General features: G+C 39.5%; 1 protein-coding gene across 2 annotated transcripts in view; it reads right to left on the reverse strand.

Moving 5' to 3' along the window:
• UNC5C (unc-5 netrin receptor C) overlaps window positions 1-16,938 on the reverse strand; it is a 385,680-nt gene that overhangs the window by 35,960 nt on the left and 332,782 nt on the right. For both annotated transcript variants that reach the window (XM_002804156.4, XM_015138825.3), the window contains 4 exons: window positions 16,577-16,768; window positions 15,556-15,900; window positions 12,690-12,777; window positions 2,516-2,684 (listed from right to left, as the gene is read on the reverse strand). In XM_002804156.4, coding sequence (XP_002804202.2) covers window positions 2,516-2,684; window positions 12,690-12,777; window positions 15,556-15,900; window positions 16,577-16,768 — 794 coding nt within the window. The remainder of the gene's footprint in view (window positions 1-2,515; window positions 2,685-12,689; window positions 12,778-15,555; window positions 15,901-16,576; window positions 16,769-16,938) is intronic.

Below are 16,938 nucleotides of genomic sequence, written 5' to 3' on the forward strand. Positions count from 1 at the left end.
AGGTTCTAAGAAAAGCAAGACATGACAAATTCCATGACACATAAGATACATTTCTCTGTTACTTTGTATGTGTCATTAAACAGTCTACTCTTTCAGACATTGAAAACATTTAGCATGAAATAAAAATAAATGGAAGTGATTTTTATTTAAAAAAAAACAGTTACTAATTCAACCAAGTTTTGATTCATCTATATGGTTCAGGCCACAGAATACGTTAGCCGAAAGACCACGTATGGGATGCAAAAACCAAGGGTTGGGATTCCGAATGCATCTTGGGGCAACCAGGTACCAGAGGCATGTGAAGCAGGCAGGGCCACAGACAAGGAGGAATGATGGAGCCTGTGGCGAACCAGAGCGCGTGCCTATCTAAAGAGCTCAGCCTCTGCTGGGCTTTGGCCTATGGCTGCTATGCAGGAATGCAGGCCAAGTATGGACAAAGCCTCACATGTTCCAAGACAGACTGGAGGTTCAGATTTTAATGTGAAATCTTCCAACTTTTAATGAACTCAAATTTAAAAGAAAATTTCAGGCAGGAGAAATCCACGTGTGAGCATGAGTCAGTCTCTGCACTGTCAGAGACAGTCAGAAAGTCTCTCTGCAGGGGCAGGATTCATGTCGACTTTGCTTCCCACTGTATTCCAGTGGGTCTGGCTCAGGATGAGGGTCCCACAACCATTTGCTGAAACAGTGAATGAACACTTTGTTATACATTTAGTTCAGAGGGCTACACAAAGATGTGAAAGAGGTCGCCACCTAGGTTATTATTTATTATGCCTTGCAACATGATCTGAGCTATAATAAGAGCTGTGTTTTAACAGCATCAGTGAAATAATTTCTTCTACTGAAACTATGCCCCCAGAGGAAGTCTCTGAAAAGGAAAAGAGAGAAAGAAGCTCAGAACCTCCAGGTTTATTTCAGTCCCAAAAGACACCTGGAAAGGAGCTGCTTTCTCCAGGGCAAAGGAAACCCTCTGGTATCCCCTAGTGGTGACATGGTACAGAAAGGTTCCTAGAAGACATGGCCAAAGAGTAACGATGCCCATGTCCCAGTCAGTCACAAGTACAAGGGGGCTTCCATGAGGACTGTCCTCTTCTACTTTCCTCATCTACTCAGTTTATTGTAACTGTTGTTGTTATTGTTACTACTCAAACCCAGAAACGGTAGGGTAATAGGAAGAGAATCATGCAAACAATTTAGGATCACTTTGGATTAAAGGATGTTTTTCAGATACATCATTTAAAGCTTAAAGAGAATTAAAGTTAGATCTGGTTAAATCTGGTCTTAACTCAGCATAAAGTATATTTATTTATTTATTATGTACATTTTGGCAAGCAGTGATCCCCCGATATGGTCAAGAGTAGAACATGCCCCTAGGAGGGAAATCCCAGTGAATCCCAGGGATGCTCTCGTACTCTTCTACATCTAATACTATATTTTCTTAAAATATTAGGAGCTGGAATCTTCATGTGTATCTTTTCTAAAAATTTTTTTCCTAAAAAATTATAAGTAATCACAAAGCATATAATATATACTTTGCATATTATAACTTCCTATTTTATATGTTTTACATTTTATACAACTATAAATATAAAGTATAGTTTTAAAATTATTGAATATTTTTGGATAAACATATTACTGAAATATAGGTGCTAAGTGGGGGGTTCTAATATAAAGAACTGGACTTGTCTTTAAGAAGTTATGATGGCAACAGTTGCAGAGAGCCAGAATGCTGCGGATTTTCTTCCTTCTAGTGGAGCTTTGGAGACATACCCTTTCTGTTTTTCAAGCTTAAGTTCACAAGAACTATATCCCAGGTACATGTCTGCAAGTAAGTGCCTAACATTTTCTGACCCATTTGCAACGTTTTTGTGCCTGCAAATTATATACATATATATACATGTACATTTTTTTTTTTTTTGAGATGGAATCTCACTCTGTCGCCTAGGCTGGAGTGCAGTGGTGTGATCTTAGCTCACTGCAACCTCTGCCTCCCAGGTTCAAGTGGTTCTCCTCCCTCAGCCTCCTGAGTAGCTGGGATTATAGGCGTGCGCCACTGCACCCAGCTAATTTTTCTATTTTTAGTACAGACGGGGTTTCTCCATGTTGGCCAGGCTGGTCTCAAACTCCTGACCTTATGATCCACCTGCCTTGGCCTCCCAAAGTGCTGGGATTACAGGCATGAGTCACCCCATAGACATCTATATGTATATATTATATATATACACATAATATATATACATATATATAATCTATATTCTGAAAGCGACATGTCTACAGCTCTTACATATACTTTTCCTATGAGTTATCTAACGAGTGACCATCATTTTCTGTGTGCTTATCAAACAGAAGATATAACACTCAGGAACTAGTCTGCCTGCCTGTTTCTCTCTCATTTTGAGGGTGAGCTAAAATTCCACTCATGTTTTGCTTTATAAATAATAGGCCTTCCATAATTGCTCCTACTTATCTGCATGGATTATTCTTGCATAGCATCTTTATCCCGACAGCAGCTCACCTCCCACTGTCCCTGTGCTGCCTGGTTCTTGAGCAGTATCTTCCAGTCCTCGGTATTGGGGTCTGCGCAGTGATGCATAGTGAGGACGACAGGGCGGGTGAGCAGAGCTCCTGGGGGCCCACAGCTCACCACAGGGGTCAAAAGTGTCTGAGAGTCATCCATGGGTGGCCTGGGAGGAGAGCAGAGCATGGCATCAGTGACATTTCCATTGTACTTATGAACTATACACTTGGGTTCTGAATGCAAACAGGTCAAGTAGTTTTCTCTTGGAATTCTTTTTTTTTTTTTTTTTTCTGGGGTGTTGGGGAGAGGAAATGGGTGATACAGAATTAAATGCTCTTTATACCAAGACCTTGATCTTGCAGGACAGGAAGTCTTTATGATAACAACAAATTTGCCAGCATCTCTTTGATCCCCTTCCCTCCGACACCGGTCTTTTTGTGGTAGCTTCCTCTGAATTTGTGTACAGACACTTTCAAGATGGAATGAGAATGAACAGAGTCCCTATGAAGTTACATAACCAGATTTTCTGATAATTCTTGCCACTGGTCTCACAGGGTTTTAAATACTTCTGTGGTTTCAGGACCTGACTTGAAAAATACTTTTAAAAAATCATTTCAGAATGAGGACACTCTAGAACTAAACTTAGTCCAAATGACTTTCCGGAATAATTTAGGCTAGTACAGCAGATTCATTATTTCAAATATGACTAGAAAGAATATAGAACTGTATTTATACAGCAACTTAAAATGAGATCTCTTTACTTGTATAGTTCATACGCAGAGAATCGGGGCAGAAAGAATCCCAAAAATGCAGATTCTTTATTTTTATATATAAAAATTGCCTTACATCTTTTCCCTAGCAAGACTGTAATCAACAAGCAAATGGATAAATTAACCTAACCCATCAGTAAATTTGTGAAGATATAGCTCCAAAGGTGTTGAGTGGATTGCCCCAAGTCTCACAACTAAGTGCTAGTTAGTGCTGAGACGAACATAAATGCCTTCTCAATGACAATATTCAAACTCCTCAATCAGAATAGCAGAGCTTTTGAAATCATGAACTCACAGAATTTTAGAAGGGCCCTTGGTGGTCATTGGGCAGCACCTTCCATCCAGCCAGAACCCCTCTACAACATGGCTGATATATAGTTAGTGCTATAGACACATCCGGAATTGTGGTCCACTACTGCTAAAAGGTCACCTCGTTTACTATAAACTCAAATTTACAAAATATTCTTACTTAAAATGAGCACAGCCTGACTTCCTGAAATTTCTCGGTATGTATCCTTGGTTTGCTTTCGATGCTACATTGTTTCATATACTTGGAGATCATTATGATGTCTCTACAGTCTTCTTTATTACAGACCAAACAACCTCAACGTTCCCAGCCTCAGCTGGAATAGCATGGTTTCCGGATCTCTCCTTGGGTTTCTATCTTCATTTTCATATGGATGCTTGTCATTGTTTTCCAGGTCCTCGTTAAAGTAGTGGCATCTTGGACTCAACACTCACATAGACAGTATGAGAGAACATTTTCTTTGATTTGCAATCTGTGTTTATATTCATGCCTCACAAAATTGTTGCTCTTGATTATTCCCAATCAAGGAATTACTTATAAATATTATTTAGCAGGCTCCAGTTACATGGGAAGATGGAGATAGTATGGTTAAGCATTTCCTTTATAAAATGAAGCAATGCAGCTCCAAGGAAGTTAAGAAATTTGCTAAAGCTAACCACTCTAAGTATTCCTAACATGAAAGGCTCTTAGGCTAAGTCTAAGGATGTGGTTCTTAGGCTAAGTCTGGTTCCATGATTGTAATGATGGCTTTTAAACCTAGGTACAGAAATTTATATTTAGCTTTTCATTTGCACTTCATAGTTTCAAGGTAAATTTTGGTTCATCTATTTCTTAATGCTGTATCTTCCCTCCAAACATTGGCTATCTCTTCTAGTCTTTTCTCCTTCCTAAATCTGATATGCTTGCCATTTATCTTCTCATTCTAACCATTGATAACTTTGCAACATAAGAATAGAGCAAGGGCAGAGACCTTTTCAATGACACCATTTTAAACCTCTTTCCAGTCTGACATGAATACTTTGAGCTATTTAGTTCCACCAAATATAAACCCAGTAAATGGACATTGTTCCGTTCACATTTTTTGATTGAATTCACATATACATCACAAGGGACATATACAACTCCTTTATAATTGCAAAGGTCACTTGAAATGGATTTTTCTCTAGTTTTTGTTTGTGGTTTACCCATTATTTATTACATATTCCAGAAGTTAGCTTTTATCTATGGGTACCCTTGTTGAACACTCAATGAATGGTGGCAGTTATTATTATTTTTAATATTGTTGGAAGACAATTATCCATGGATTTCTCATGTTTATGCATGGATGTTTGTATAGCAATTACCTTGAAAGATAAAGACAATGTCTACTTCTGGAGCAAATGGCAGGCATGTCTACTCATTATAAAAGACTCAGGTTCCCTAAGCTCACAGGTCCTTTTCTGGAATGCAACCATTGAGTGTGTAGACTTCATCTGAACATTTTTGCATCACCATTTCTAAAATGGGGCTCACAAAATTGGCACAAAAATGATGGTACTCTGTATAATGCTATCGCTGTGGGTAGTAAGCTGTCCGTTGTCTCTGATCCACACATCTTGTGTCTTTTATTTTTATTTTATTTTTTTTTTGAGACGGAGTCTCGCTCTGTCGCCCAGGCTGGAGTGCTGCGGCCGGATCTCAGCTCACTGCAAGCTCCGCCTCCCGGGTTCCCGCCATTCTCCTGCCTCAGCCTCCCGAGTAGCCGGGACTACAGGCGCCCGCCACCTCGCCCAGCTAGTTTTTTTTTGTATTTTTTAGTAGACACGGGGTTTCACCGTTTTAGCCAGGATGGTCTCGATCTCCTGACCTCGTGATCCGCCCGTCTCGGCCTCCCAAAGTGCTGGGATTACAGGCTTGAGCCACCGCGCCCGGCCATCTTGTGTCTTTTATCAGCATGCATACAACTGTAGCAGCTAACTTGGTAGCTCACAAGCAAGTTTAAGTCTTAGAGCTTTCACAGTTGACTATTAGTTCTAAGAACACAATTAAAATTTGGTATCTGTTCCCCTTAATAACTCTTGGCTATCACTGCTTCCTCTCTTGTTCTAAAATTGCACTAGGATCTCACTAACCTATGGCTTTTCTTTCTTGCTATTTAGAAAACCAACACAAATTTTACCTACTTTTAGTCTTTTAAGAGCATTTCCTTTCTCTTTAAATAACAATACCCTTTCCTCCATTAAATCTAAAGTTATTTAGGTACTTGGGAATGTACTTAAATTTGGAACTATAGGGTTATTGGGAGCAACCTGAGACCTCATTACTATCCCCATTACCACCTTGGTTTTCACTTTCTCTTAACCCAATTTGTCCTTCTTCCAGTGTGAAATTCACTCTCTAAGAACACAAGTCAAGTTCTACTTTCACCGCGTCATAGTTAACACTACACTATCTGCCTTAAGCGGTGACTTCATTATTGCTTAATTCTATTTTTTGTATCCTGGAGGGGGAAAAAAAACGATTGCATTTTTCTGAGCACTACTCTTACCTTCCAGTTACAAGTGTACCTTGAGAAGTGAACATTAAACTTTTAAGAAAGTAGACTAGAGTGGAATCTATTCCAAGTGGTCTTTGCAATATAGTTGGGGATTGGAAACATCTATCTCTCAGTCTGGTGTTAGCAGCTGGTGCTTGAGGCAGGAAGGAGGAGGGGTCCTTCTCACCACTGACTTGGAACAGAAGGGAGAAGGCTCCCTGCTGGACTGGGGAGCTGTCAGACCTGTACTCTCCAAGTACACCCCTGGCATGCAATATTGATGGGCACCATTCTTGGAGGAGGGATAGCAAGGGAAGGAGGGAGGAAGGAGGGGCAGTAGGTGTCAAAAGAATTTATTAACCCAGTGAGGTGCAAGAATGTAATGAATAGGGAAGTGGTGAAGTGGAATTCTTAACAGGGAATGAAAAACAAAGAAGAAATAATAATAAGATTCTCTTATAGGCTTTCAAGATGGGAGAAATAACATTGAAATTGGAAATATCTGAGCATATATGGAAGGAGTTACGCAGGATAAGATTTAACTATGTGAAAACTAAGGTCAGAGTGTGTAACACATTTCCTTTATTTATACAAAGGAAGCTATTAAATGACACAGAAGAAAATAGCAGAAAATAAATATCTCGGATTCATGTTTTTGCAGAGAACGGCTTCCCTCTTTATGTCTTATGTGTTTTCTAAGCAATTCAAGTAGTCTGTAAATATTAATTGCAGATGATATGGCAATGAACATAGAACAAAAATTAGCTGCAGAAGCAGCAATTAAGTATAAATTTCAGCAAAGAACAATGATTAAAATTTTAAATGTTTTCCGAAGTCCAACAAGGATAATATTCAAGTAAATGGTGGATGGGTGCTGAGTCCTCTAGGGACAAAGCCCACAGAGAGAAATTTCAGTTTTCTGTCAGAAATATTTTCTCATCTTTTGCTTGTTGCTGTCAGTGAGGAGAACTTTTTTTTTTTTTTTTTTTTTTTTTGAGATGGAGTCTCGCTCCGTCGCCCAGGCTGGAGTGCTGCGGCCGGATCTCAGCTCACTGCAAGCTCCGCCTCCCGGGTTCCCGCCATTCTCCTGCCTCAGCCTCCCGCGTAGCTGGGATTACAGGCACCCACCACCACGCCTGGCTAGTTTTTTGTATTTTTTTTTTTAGTAGAGATGGGGTTTCACCGTGTTAGCCAGGATGGTCTCGATCTCCTGACCTCGTGATCCGCCCGTCTCGGCCTCCCAAAGTGCTGGGATTACAGGCTTGAGCCACCGCGCCCGGCCTCATCAGTGAGGAGAACTTCTAATCAAGAGTGCATAGTTTACAAAATTTTCACATAAGCCTTTGCATTTGCCGCCATGGTACACTTGTAAGATAGTGTATGTCTTTTACCTCTTTTCCAGAAGAGGAAATTGAAATCTACAGATATTAACACACTTGCCTAAGGATGCAAAACTGGGTAGGTTTCAAACACAAATCATTTAATTTCTTTCACACGATGCCGTATTTTGGGTTGCTTAGAGTGGGTTTAAGTCCTTGCAAAACTATTCCTGTCTGTTTCCTAGAGCAGGCTCAAGGAAAGAATCTGTCTCCATCCACCTCTGTGGGAACAGGAGGTGCCTTCTAGTGATGGACATGTCTTTTGTCTGGTCCCTTAGGATGATAATCCCACCCTAGGCTCAGCTGCCTTTTAAAGCACAGGCCTTCACACATAACTGGCAACTTGAAATATTTGCACTCTAGGTAGCTGACAGGGAATATCTAACTCACTTGCTATCAAAAACTCAATTGTGCAAAAATAATATTTATGAAAGCCACTCCGAAGGGCGTGCCACCATTTCCCTAGACAGGCCAAAATCTACCCCTGGATTAAGCCAGAACTGATAAGCATTATGCTTATCTACCTCCACTGAGGGACACTGATAGAAGCGGCCCTTGAAGCTCATTGCTGTTTTTCTTTTAAGTATGCTGTTCATTGCATTAGCAAAATGTCTTCTTTATGAGGAACCAAAGGAAAAATAATTGAGTTTCTTCTGAGAATATTTTTTTCCCTCATGGACATGCGGATCTTGTAATTTAACACATCCCCTTCTTGAAAGGCTTAGAAATAGTAAATTCATGACCTGGTAACAGCAAATGTGCTGGGAATTATACCAACTATTTTATATTCTAACTGCTCGCCTACTTTATCTTATCTTTTATAACTTTATTTTCCCCATTTTCTTACCTTTTTATCCACTTACTTAAATTTATTCCTCTTATTGAGAAGAAGTGTTTTCATAAACTACCTTGAAGTATTTCTTTATAAGTGGGATTTCAATAAATGAACATTGTCAAGAACAGTATGAGGATAAGATTTAAATATACCTGGACTCACTAACTCCCACCGTTAGCCTTTTTATAGCTCTTCTTTCAAACTGAGGAACTTGAGGCTCATGAATGAGAAAGGACTCTACTAAAAGGAGAAAGATCACTGTGTTTCCTTGAGACAGAATAATGTCAGCTACTATTTTACAAAGTTCCAAAAAATAACATGATAAGTCAATCTATCTCTACACAATTACCTACACAGGGAATTTTGGACATTTATCCTCACACATTACTGTATTATTTATATTTAATAGATATATATGATAGTGTCAGTTGCCACACTACTATTTCACATCTTAAACTATTGCTAAGGGGATTTCACCAATTAAAAAAAAAAAATCCTAAACGCCACTAATGTCCCACAGTTGACAAATCTAACAATCTTTTTGTTGTTCTTCCTCTTTCTTTACATTTTTACTTTAATAACACCTCGTGTTAAGGCTCCATCTTGGAGCTCTCTTTATGTTTGATTTTTGAGAACCTATTTATACCACGGTTTTTTTTGCTACCCTTACAAACCTTCATACTTTCATTCAGAAATATTCATTGAGGAGCCACTGCTCCTAACACCGTAATATGTTAAGTCCTGTGCTGGATGCAAACTCTTCATTTGCCTTATCCTTACATGCTCTGTCTAGTTTCTCTCATGACAGTCAAACCTTCGTAGGACTAAAGTTCTTTCCCCAGTTCTTTCTGCCCTTGCATGTTCTCGGCTGGAGGTTCCTTCTCTGCCATGACTTCACTTCCACGTGCCTAGCAGGAATCCACATTTCCACTCACACTGAACGCATCCAAACTGGAATCTGTCCTCTCCCCTGGAGCCACTGCTGCTTCTCACCTTTCTCACAATTCTCACAGCGCCCCAGGCTTGATTCTTGAATCTATTCTGTGCGTTCTGCCCCTCCTTTGCAACACTTCTAGCAAGCTGTGAAATAGTTTCTCTTCTGAAATAGATTCTCTTGATACCCTCCCCATTCTCTCAGACTGGGACCTGGGCTCACCCTCCGGCCTGGCTCCTCCTCCTCCTCTTTCCTCACACCTGCATTACTGCCAGGGCCCACCGAGGCACCAAGCCTTCTGGGCAAGTCCTTCTGTTCCCTCCACCGATGCATCCCGCGCACTGTCACCGGATCAATCTTTAAAAAGCGCTGCTATTCCTGTGTCACTCAGCTGCTCAGAAACTCCGTGGCTCCCCACAGTTTATAAAAAAGGTGTTCTATTTACCTTTGTATTTGGAATTTCTAAATTGATTTATTCACCTTTTGATAAAACTGCGAGGTGAGTACAGAATGCAGAGAAAAGGGAAAATCAACTTTCATATCTTCAACTCAAATTGTTTTCCGACAAGAATCGATACAGGACAAAATTTCAGTCTAGGTGGGGTTCACTTGTGCAAACTGCTACTAGAAACAAGGCAAAAAGGCCCATGTTAGCAGCATTAATTGTGGAAATTGTATCCACCAGGAAAACAAAGGCTTCGCCGCCTCTCCAGAGATCTGTGAAGCAGGAGAGGCAGAAATCCTGAGCACGGCCTTGCAGCTCTGCACCCTCTTTGGTCAGAGACCGCTTGTCCCATCTCTGTGGCTCATTCAGGCTGTTCAGCTGCCAGCTTGCACTTTCGCTTAGAGCATATTCTGTAATGATAAGACCCCTCTTGTCACATTCACTATGCCACATGTAATTAAGTTCACGCCTCCCTTCAGACAATTCACATCCACAGATGACCAGCTGGATACCATCCAGCTGGAAACATACCCAGTTTGCGATGCAATAAAAGGAATCAGAGAGAAGGAAAATGGAGAAAAATGCTCAGAATTTTCCTACGAATGCGTAGTAACATCACAGCTCCTGATGTCCTCACAGGAGTCTTCTCCCAAAGAAGTTCTGTCTTGTATCATGTGTGGATAGAAAGGATCTTTAGTGAGCAATAGAAAGTGTCTCCAAAAATGCACCATAATACGTAGGCAGAGGTTTGGTTTGTGCATTGGTGCGATGGAGGAGGATGGCACATTAGGAAGCAGAAAGTGCTTTGTGATCAGAAAAGCCTGGGTTTGAATTCTGCCTTGCTAAGGTATTAACTGTGAAACCTTGGCTATGGAACCCAATTCCCCTGTGCCTCAGTTTCTTCATCTTTAAAGTGGAGCTCATCACAGCTTGCAGAACGTAGTGAGAAGTAAATGAAATTAAGAGTTTGCTGGATGAAGGGCAGGGATGCTTTGTATTACGACTATATCCTAAAGCACATTCTTGCCATTGTGTTTTACAATAAATATGCATCTGGTTCATAACAGAAAACTAGTGACGAGAAGACTTCTTATTTATCCGAAACGGTTATCCTCCTGTGTTTGTTCCTTGGTTCATGGTCTCTGGTGCATATTTTCTTTTGAGATCTTGAGGTTTTCCTAGCTTCATTTTTATACACAGAACTTCTTTTATGAACGCCAAATTCAACAGAGGAATTCCCTCTGCACCTAACTTCAGATGGTAGGCATAGCAAGGAGTGATTGATAGTTTCCTTTTCATTATAGTCAAAGGCAGAGGACCCTAAAAACAGAAAAGTGTCTAGCTTTATCAATTTTCTGTTTTCTCTTTCTTTCATCTAAAATGTACAATTATCCTGCTTCTGCTGCCAAGGAAAGTATGGGAAGAGCAGGCACGTGGATGCACACCTCTTTCAGCTTCAGCCTGTGCCTGCAGCAGCCCCTTAAGGCTTGATCTTCAGCTGCAGATAATGATAATCGGATGGAAAATAAGGAGCCCAGGCATCTTACTGTTAATCACCATAAAGCACAAGCGAATACTTATTTCTGTTTAAACAAAATGTCCATGCTGGCAAAGGCCTTGCTGGATAGATCTTAATGCTAACCTTGATTCCGGATAAGAGGAAGAAAAATAAAATAAAATAAAGAGATCGTGTAGTTTGCTAATCTTCTTTTCTCCTGATGCAAAAGAAGGGAGCTTTGAGGGCCTGTGAATGTTGCTTTGCATTGGGAATGAAAAAAATGAATATTTGATGTGAGTAAATACAAGCCTTTTAGTGATTTTCTGTTGCTCAAATTTAAGGCATGAATAATGCTCAAGAATTGTATTATTTTCTTAGACAGGCTAGTATTTATGTAGGTGGAAGTACACCACCCGAGGAAAAAAATGTTCTGGGTCACACCAATTATAAATGCCAATATCTCCACCTGAGAGCATAATAAAAAAGCTTTACAGCTAGTGAAGAACAAGACTAAACATGGATGTTTTTCTGAGGATGAGAGCTGGGAAAAGAAAAGGTATAATGCGTTATAATGATAGCGTAGTTGTGCACTGTCACTCATGCTTTATACTCAGAGCTCAGGGCTGAGGAGCCGATGCTTTTCCCCTTGGGAGAAACAATGATAATTACATGATGAGGATCTCCATTTTAACAACATCTTTCATTTTAAGATCTCGGTGTACTTCAGAAGCATTCATCAGGCTTCTAAAGCACCATTTAACACACGCATTTTATATGGAAACTAATCAAGAAAGACCCAGAACGATTTGTGAAAGGCCAAAATGAAAATTGAATTTAGGACTTCTCAACGCCTCTTGTTATTTTTACTTAAAATAACTTCATCTTTATGATTATGAAACATTCTAAACAAAACCTTTTAATTCAATCTAGTTTTAATCAATCCTAGACCCATTCTGAACGGCCTAATGTGGAATTTATAAGTGCTAAACATAAGAAGGAAATTGGTAACACTTAAGCTAGAAGACAGTCACAAAAGGAAGAATCCATGGGTCAGAATTAAGGGCGAGGCTCAGTGGGAGTGGTAGGGATTGGGGGAGTTGTTCAATGCTTTGTGACCTTTGACTCTGTAATAGGAACAGGCTGGATTTCTGAGCCGGGTCCCATGAAGTTGATGTGTCTGTGTCTACCCACTTGTCTCTCCGGACAATCTAGGAATCACATTTCTGGACATTTTTCCAGGAAATATGGCAACATGTCCACTTGGGAAAAGATCTCTAGCCTTCTACCCATATTCAAGATCTGCAAAAGTGTCTGGAGCTTCGAAGACAAAGAGAAGTAAAACCTGACCTCTTGTAGGTCAAGGGAAAAATAATGTACGCCAGAAGCAAGGCACTTGAGACAAAAATATGTTGGGTTTATTGTCTATTGTACAATTCTCCTCCAAGTTAGACATTGGTAAAGCCAGTGCACCAGAAAACGCATATTTACCTCATAGTTTCTTTCCTGTGTACAGTCACGTACATTTCGTAGACTCTCCCTTGGGGAATGGCCCCAGCGGGAATCAGCAAGCTGACTCCTGAATAGCAAAAGAGAAAAGCAGTCATATAAGACCTAGGAATCAAAGCTTTTGCAGCACGTAAAAGGGAATGAGGAGATTTTGTGACCGCACAGCCACAAGCCTGCTTCGTTTTCTCTAAAGACATGTAAATATTCCGCGTTGCTCTGTTTTCCTTCCTTGTTGGCCTCCTTACCACAGCTCCCTCTGAACTCTTATGGAATTACTTAAAGGAATGATGTAACTTTTTAAACGCTTGTTTTATTTAAGGAACAGACAGATGGTTCCACTGTTGTTTTCCTTGCAAGACAAGGGGAAAACCAACAATTGTTCAAAATTTCAAACAGCTGTAATGATGCATCATTTCCAATTTTTTGAAAATCCCCACAAGATTCAAAGTCAGGGAAATGCCAACTTCAACATTAAAAAAAAAAATGTATTTTTAAAATATCTGGTTAGCATCAATGTAATTCCACAATGGTATAAGAATTGGTGAAGACCTTTTATTATACATAACTCTAGAAAGTGAACAGTAACTCCTAGTTTAGTCACAGCAGGTCAAAGCGTTTCTAGTTAGTTGCTAATCGGTGCCCTTTTGCAGAACTATCAGATTAGGCTGTGTTCTAAGCTAACTGTGTCTGCTGTAGCAGTGGCTTGCAAATTTGAGCTCACATCAGAACCACCTGGAGAGCTTGTTAAACCACAGATTACTGGTCCCTACCCCTGGAGTTTCTGATTCAGAGATATGGAGTGTGGGGTAGGAGATTTTTTATTTCAACCAGTTGCCAGGTGATGCCCATGGTGGTGGTCTGGGGCCCACACCATTGCTCATCATCACAAAGAGTGATTCAGTGTGGACAGCACTCCAAAGATGTTTGGCTCTATCATTTGATTCCCACAAGATCCAGCTTCCTTCGCTCCATACAAATTTATGAAGCATCCTTGTGAGTACAGTGTTTGGCACTGTATTTCAAGAAGGAAAAGATAGCCTTCCTGTCTTTGAGTAATTCATAATTTAATTAGCCAGGAAATGGAATATGCCAAATGAATGTGGGGCAATATGAAAACTTGCCTGACCACACTGGAAAGTCTCAAGAAAAAAGAATGGAGAGTTAAGAGGTAGTAGTTATTCAAAGGCCTTTATGTAACTGGTTGAAGATGGTGAGCCACAGCCTTCTTGAGAAGGAGAGTAATATGAGAGCCCTGGTGTTGTAGGAAGTGGACTGTCAACGTACAGAATGATTTGTGGAGGACACAGCGGGAAGATCACACATGAGGCTACCAAGCCTCAGTGCTTTTATTTTTTTCATTGAAAACATAAAACATGACTTCATCCTTGTTATGGGGATGAAACAGCATTATGAATATAAAGTAATAGGTAACTATTGTTTGTCCATTAAATAAAATATCAGATGCTCATCACCATTGCCTAATACATAGGAAGCATTTAAAACATGCTAGCTCACTCCCTTCCACTTAAGAGGCCTTTATAATAATGTACATGTGAAAAAGTGGTAGGTAGAAATGGGAAGAAAAGGCAGAATCCAATACATATCAGAGGGAAAAGAACTATTTTGAGAACAACTGTAATGTTTAAACAATGGAAGAACATTAAAGTATGTTTTGATTCATTCAATAATGGACTGCTATAAAGATATTTAAAATCATGATTTTAAAGAGCATGCAATAGCTTAAGGATTAATGAGAAAAGGGTGGAAAACATTATATAATACATGATTTCAGCTATGTAAACTGTGAAGAAAAAAATGGTATTTTATTAAATGTTTTGATTTTGTTAAAATATACTTTCAAAGGTTTAGGGTAAAAGTTGCCAAGGCATTGAAATGAAAGAGTGAATGACAGGAAGAATCAAATAAAATTTCATATTCAGGCCTGAAGACTCATTGGTCTGTATATTCCTTGACTATACATATATTATGTTTTTTCAATGTGACATTTTAGGTATTTACATTTTAGGTATTACTGTATTTACAAAATACTCACAGCCTTGTCCAAAAGAATTAAGGTAGATTTAGAGAGGAAGCCATTAACCCTTTTATCACCCATGGTTCTGAGCTCATTACTAATATTGATTAATGAATATCAATTTTTAATCCAAAAGTATCGTCATTAACTTTTGTTCACCATGAAAGACCTTTATGAGGCTTATTCTCTAGATGCAGAGAGACTACATAATAAACTGAAACCAAGTAATAGTACAAAAGCACACCTGATGAATATGGTGATTCTGGATACAAATATCAGAGGTAGGAGTGAGTACAGTGTACACTATCAATACTGTGAGGTGAAAGACTGTGTTATGAAGTTAGGTTAATAAATGAAGATTTGATGTCGATTATGATGCCTCTGATGATCAAAAAATTTGTGTTCTGTAGTATTGATTCATGTAGTAAATTGGAACTGAACCAAATGATATATTTTATAATTAGTTTGTCCTTTTAAAGTATAATGACAACATTAGGACTTGTGGCTTGATGTTGCCTTCTGAAGTTCTAGTAAAAAGGAGGTCAATGATGGTTCTAAATTGCACCTCAGCAGAAAGTTGTGAGTATAAAATTTCTAGAGGAAGTGTTTTCGGAATTGGTTGGAGGAAGAGAAATGGTTTTGCTGATTCTGTCTAAAGAAATGTTCTGTTTACACTGAAAGTAGATTTGGGCTGGATAGGTCACATTTAACATTTCAGGCCATGAATGAAAACATCCCATGAACAAAAAATATTTTGGTATGGAAAAATATGTTTCAAGCTGCCTCTTTGCAATTTAAACCTCTAGGAATTACCTGAATTGGGAACAATAAGGTGACCCCCCAGCGAGTTGAAGCTGCCAAATGCGGTACAGGATGGATCAGTCTGCCTTGCTAGACTTTGGTTCTTCAGGTTGAGGGCTTCATTCTCCAACAACGACTGGGTCATCTGAGGGGACAGCTTGGATGTAAACTCAGAGAGGTCATCTTGGGGGGTGACAGCACCTGATGTGTTGTACACTTTGATTTTCAGGTTGGGCAGTGGATCCAGAATTGGAGAGTTGGTCATTGGGATTTTGTCTGAGACATCATGCAGGGCATAGACAGGTCCTCTGTACATGGCTGCAGCTGACGTGAGGTCTGGGGGTACCGCCAGCAGATCTGAGTCAGAAAAAGAAAATAATCCCATTGGCGTTCTCCATTCAGGCCAAACTACATTAGTCAGACTCCCCCTCACACTTTCTGAGCCAAAAGTAAAGCAGCTCAGCTAATATTGGAGGTGGATAGACAGGCTCTACTGAAAACAGGGCAATCAGATAACTACCAGCTATTTTATTATTGGCTATAAGTAAGTGGTCAAGCTCATTCTATAATTTGCTTTTGACATCTATTCATTATGCCCAAGGTATTTAGCTCTTTCAACAGATTGGATTGAACAATGAGCCCTGCTAGGTGTCGATTAGCTATGGTTTCCCTGGTCTATCCTGGATTTGGGTTCATTGGTAAATTATTGTATTTATAGCAATACAAGATATCTAGTCAAAGGAAGGGAAAAAGGAGACTCAAGAAATCAGTCAACCAGTCAGTGTATTCTTTTCAAATAGAAGTTAAAAAGTGACAGAGCAATCTGTCAGAAAAGAAAAAAAAGAGGATTTGTTTACCTTGTTAACTCTCATTTGTTATATAAATGACATCAATACAGTAATGAACAAAATTAACTCAAATTGCTGTCTTCATGGAGCTTACATTTTAGCTGAATGAGATGACCCTGAAGTCATTGATTTTGAAACTGCTTACATGCGTAAGTAACAGGGTGTGAAGTGGAATGTCAACTGACCTTGTCTTGCTGCCTTGATGTTCACAGGTTGAAAGCCCCCATTGAGTGCTGAAGAGTCAATAATATCTGACTCAAAGTCACGATGATTCTTCCGATACACAAACAAGGCCACAACTACAGAGATCGCCAGGCAAACGATTACTGCTATCACAATCCCAACATAGAGAGCAACATCATCTGAATCAGGAGCAGCTAGAAGGAAGAGTGAAACACTGAACCAGCTGCTTATAGAAATTTCCCACAGTACACATATGTATTGCTATAATTTTTTCAGACATTTACTGCCTTTTTTTATAGGTTAATTTCAAATCTATTTCAAAAGCTATATAAAATGGCTGTGGCCTTTCAGTGGAAAATTATCT

The sequence above is a fragment of the Macaca mulatta genome, chromosome 5 (genome assembly GCF_049350105.2).
Source record: "Macaca mulatta isolate MMU2019108-1 chromosome 5, T2T-MMU8v2.0, whole genome shotgun sequence".
Taxonomy (NCBI): Eukaryota; Metazoa; Chordata; class Mammalia; order Primates; family Cercopithecidae; genus Macaca; species Macaca mulatta.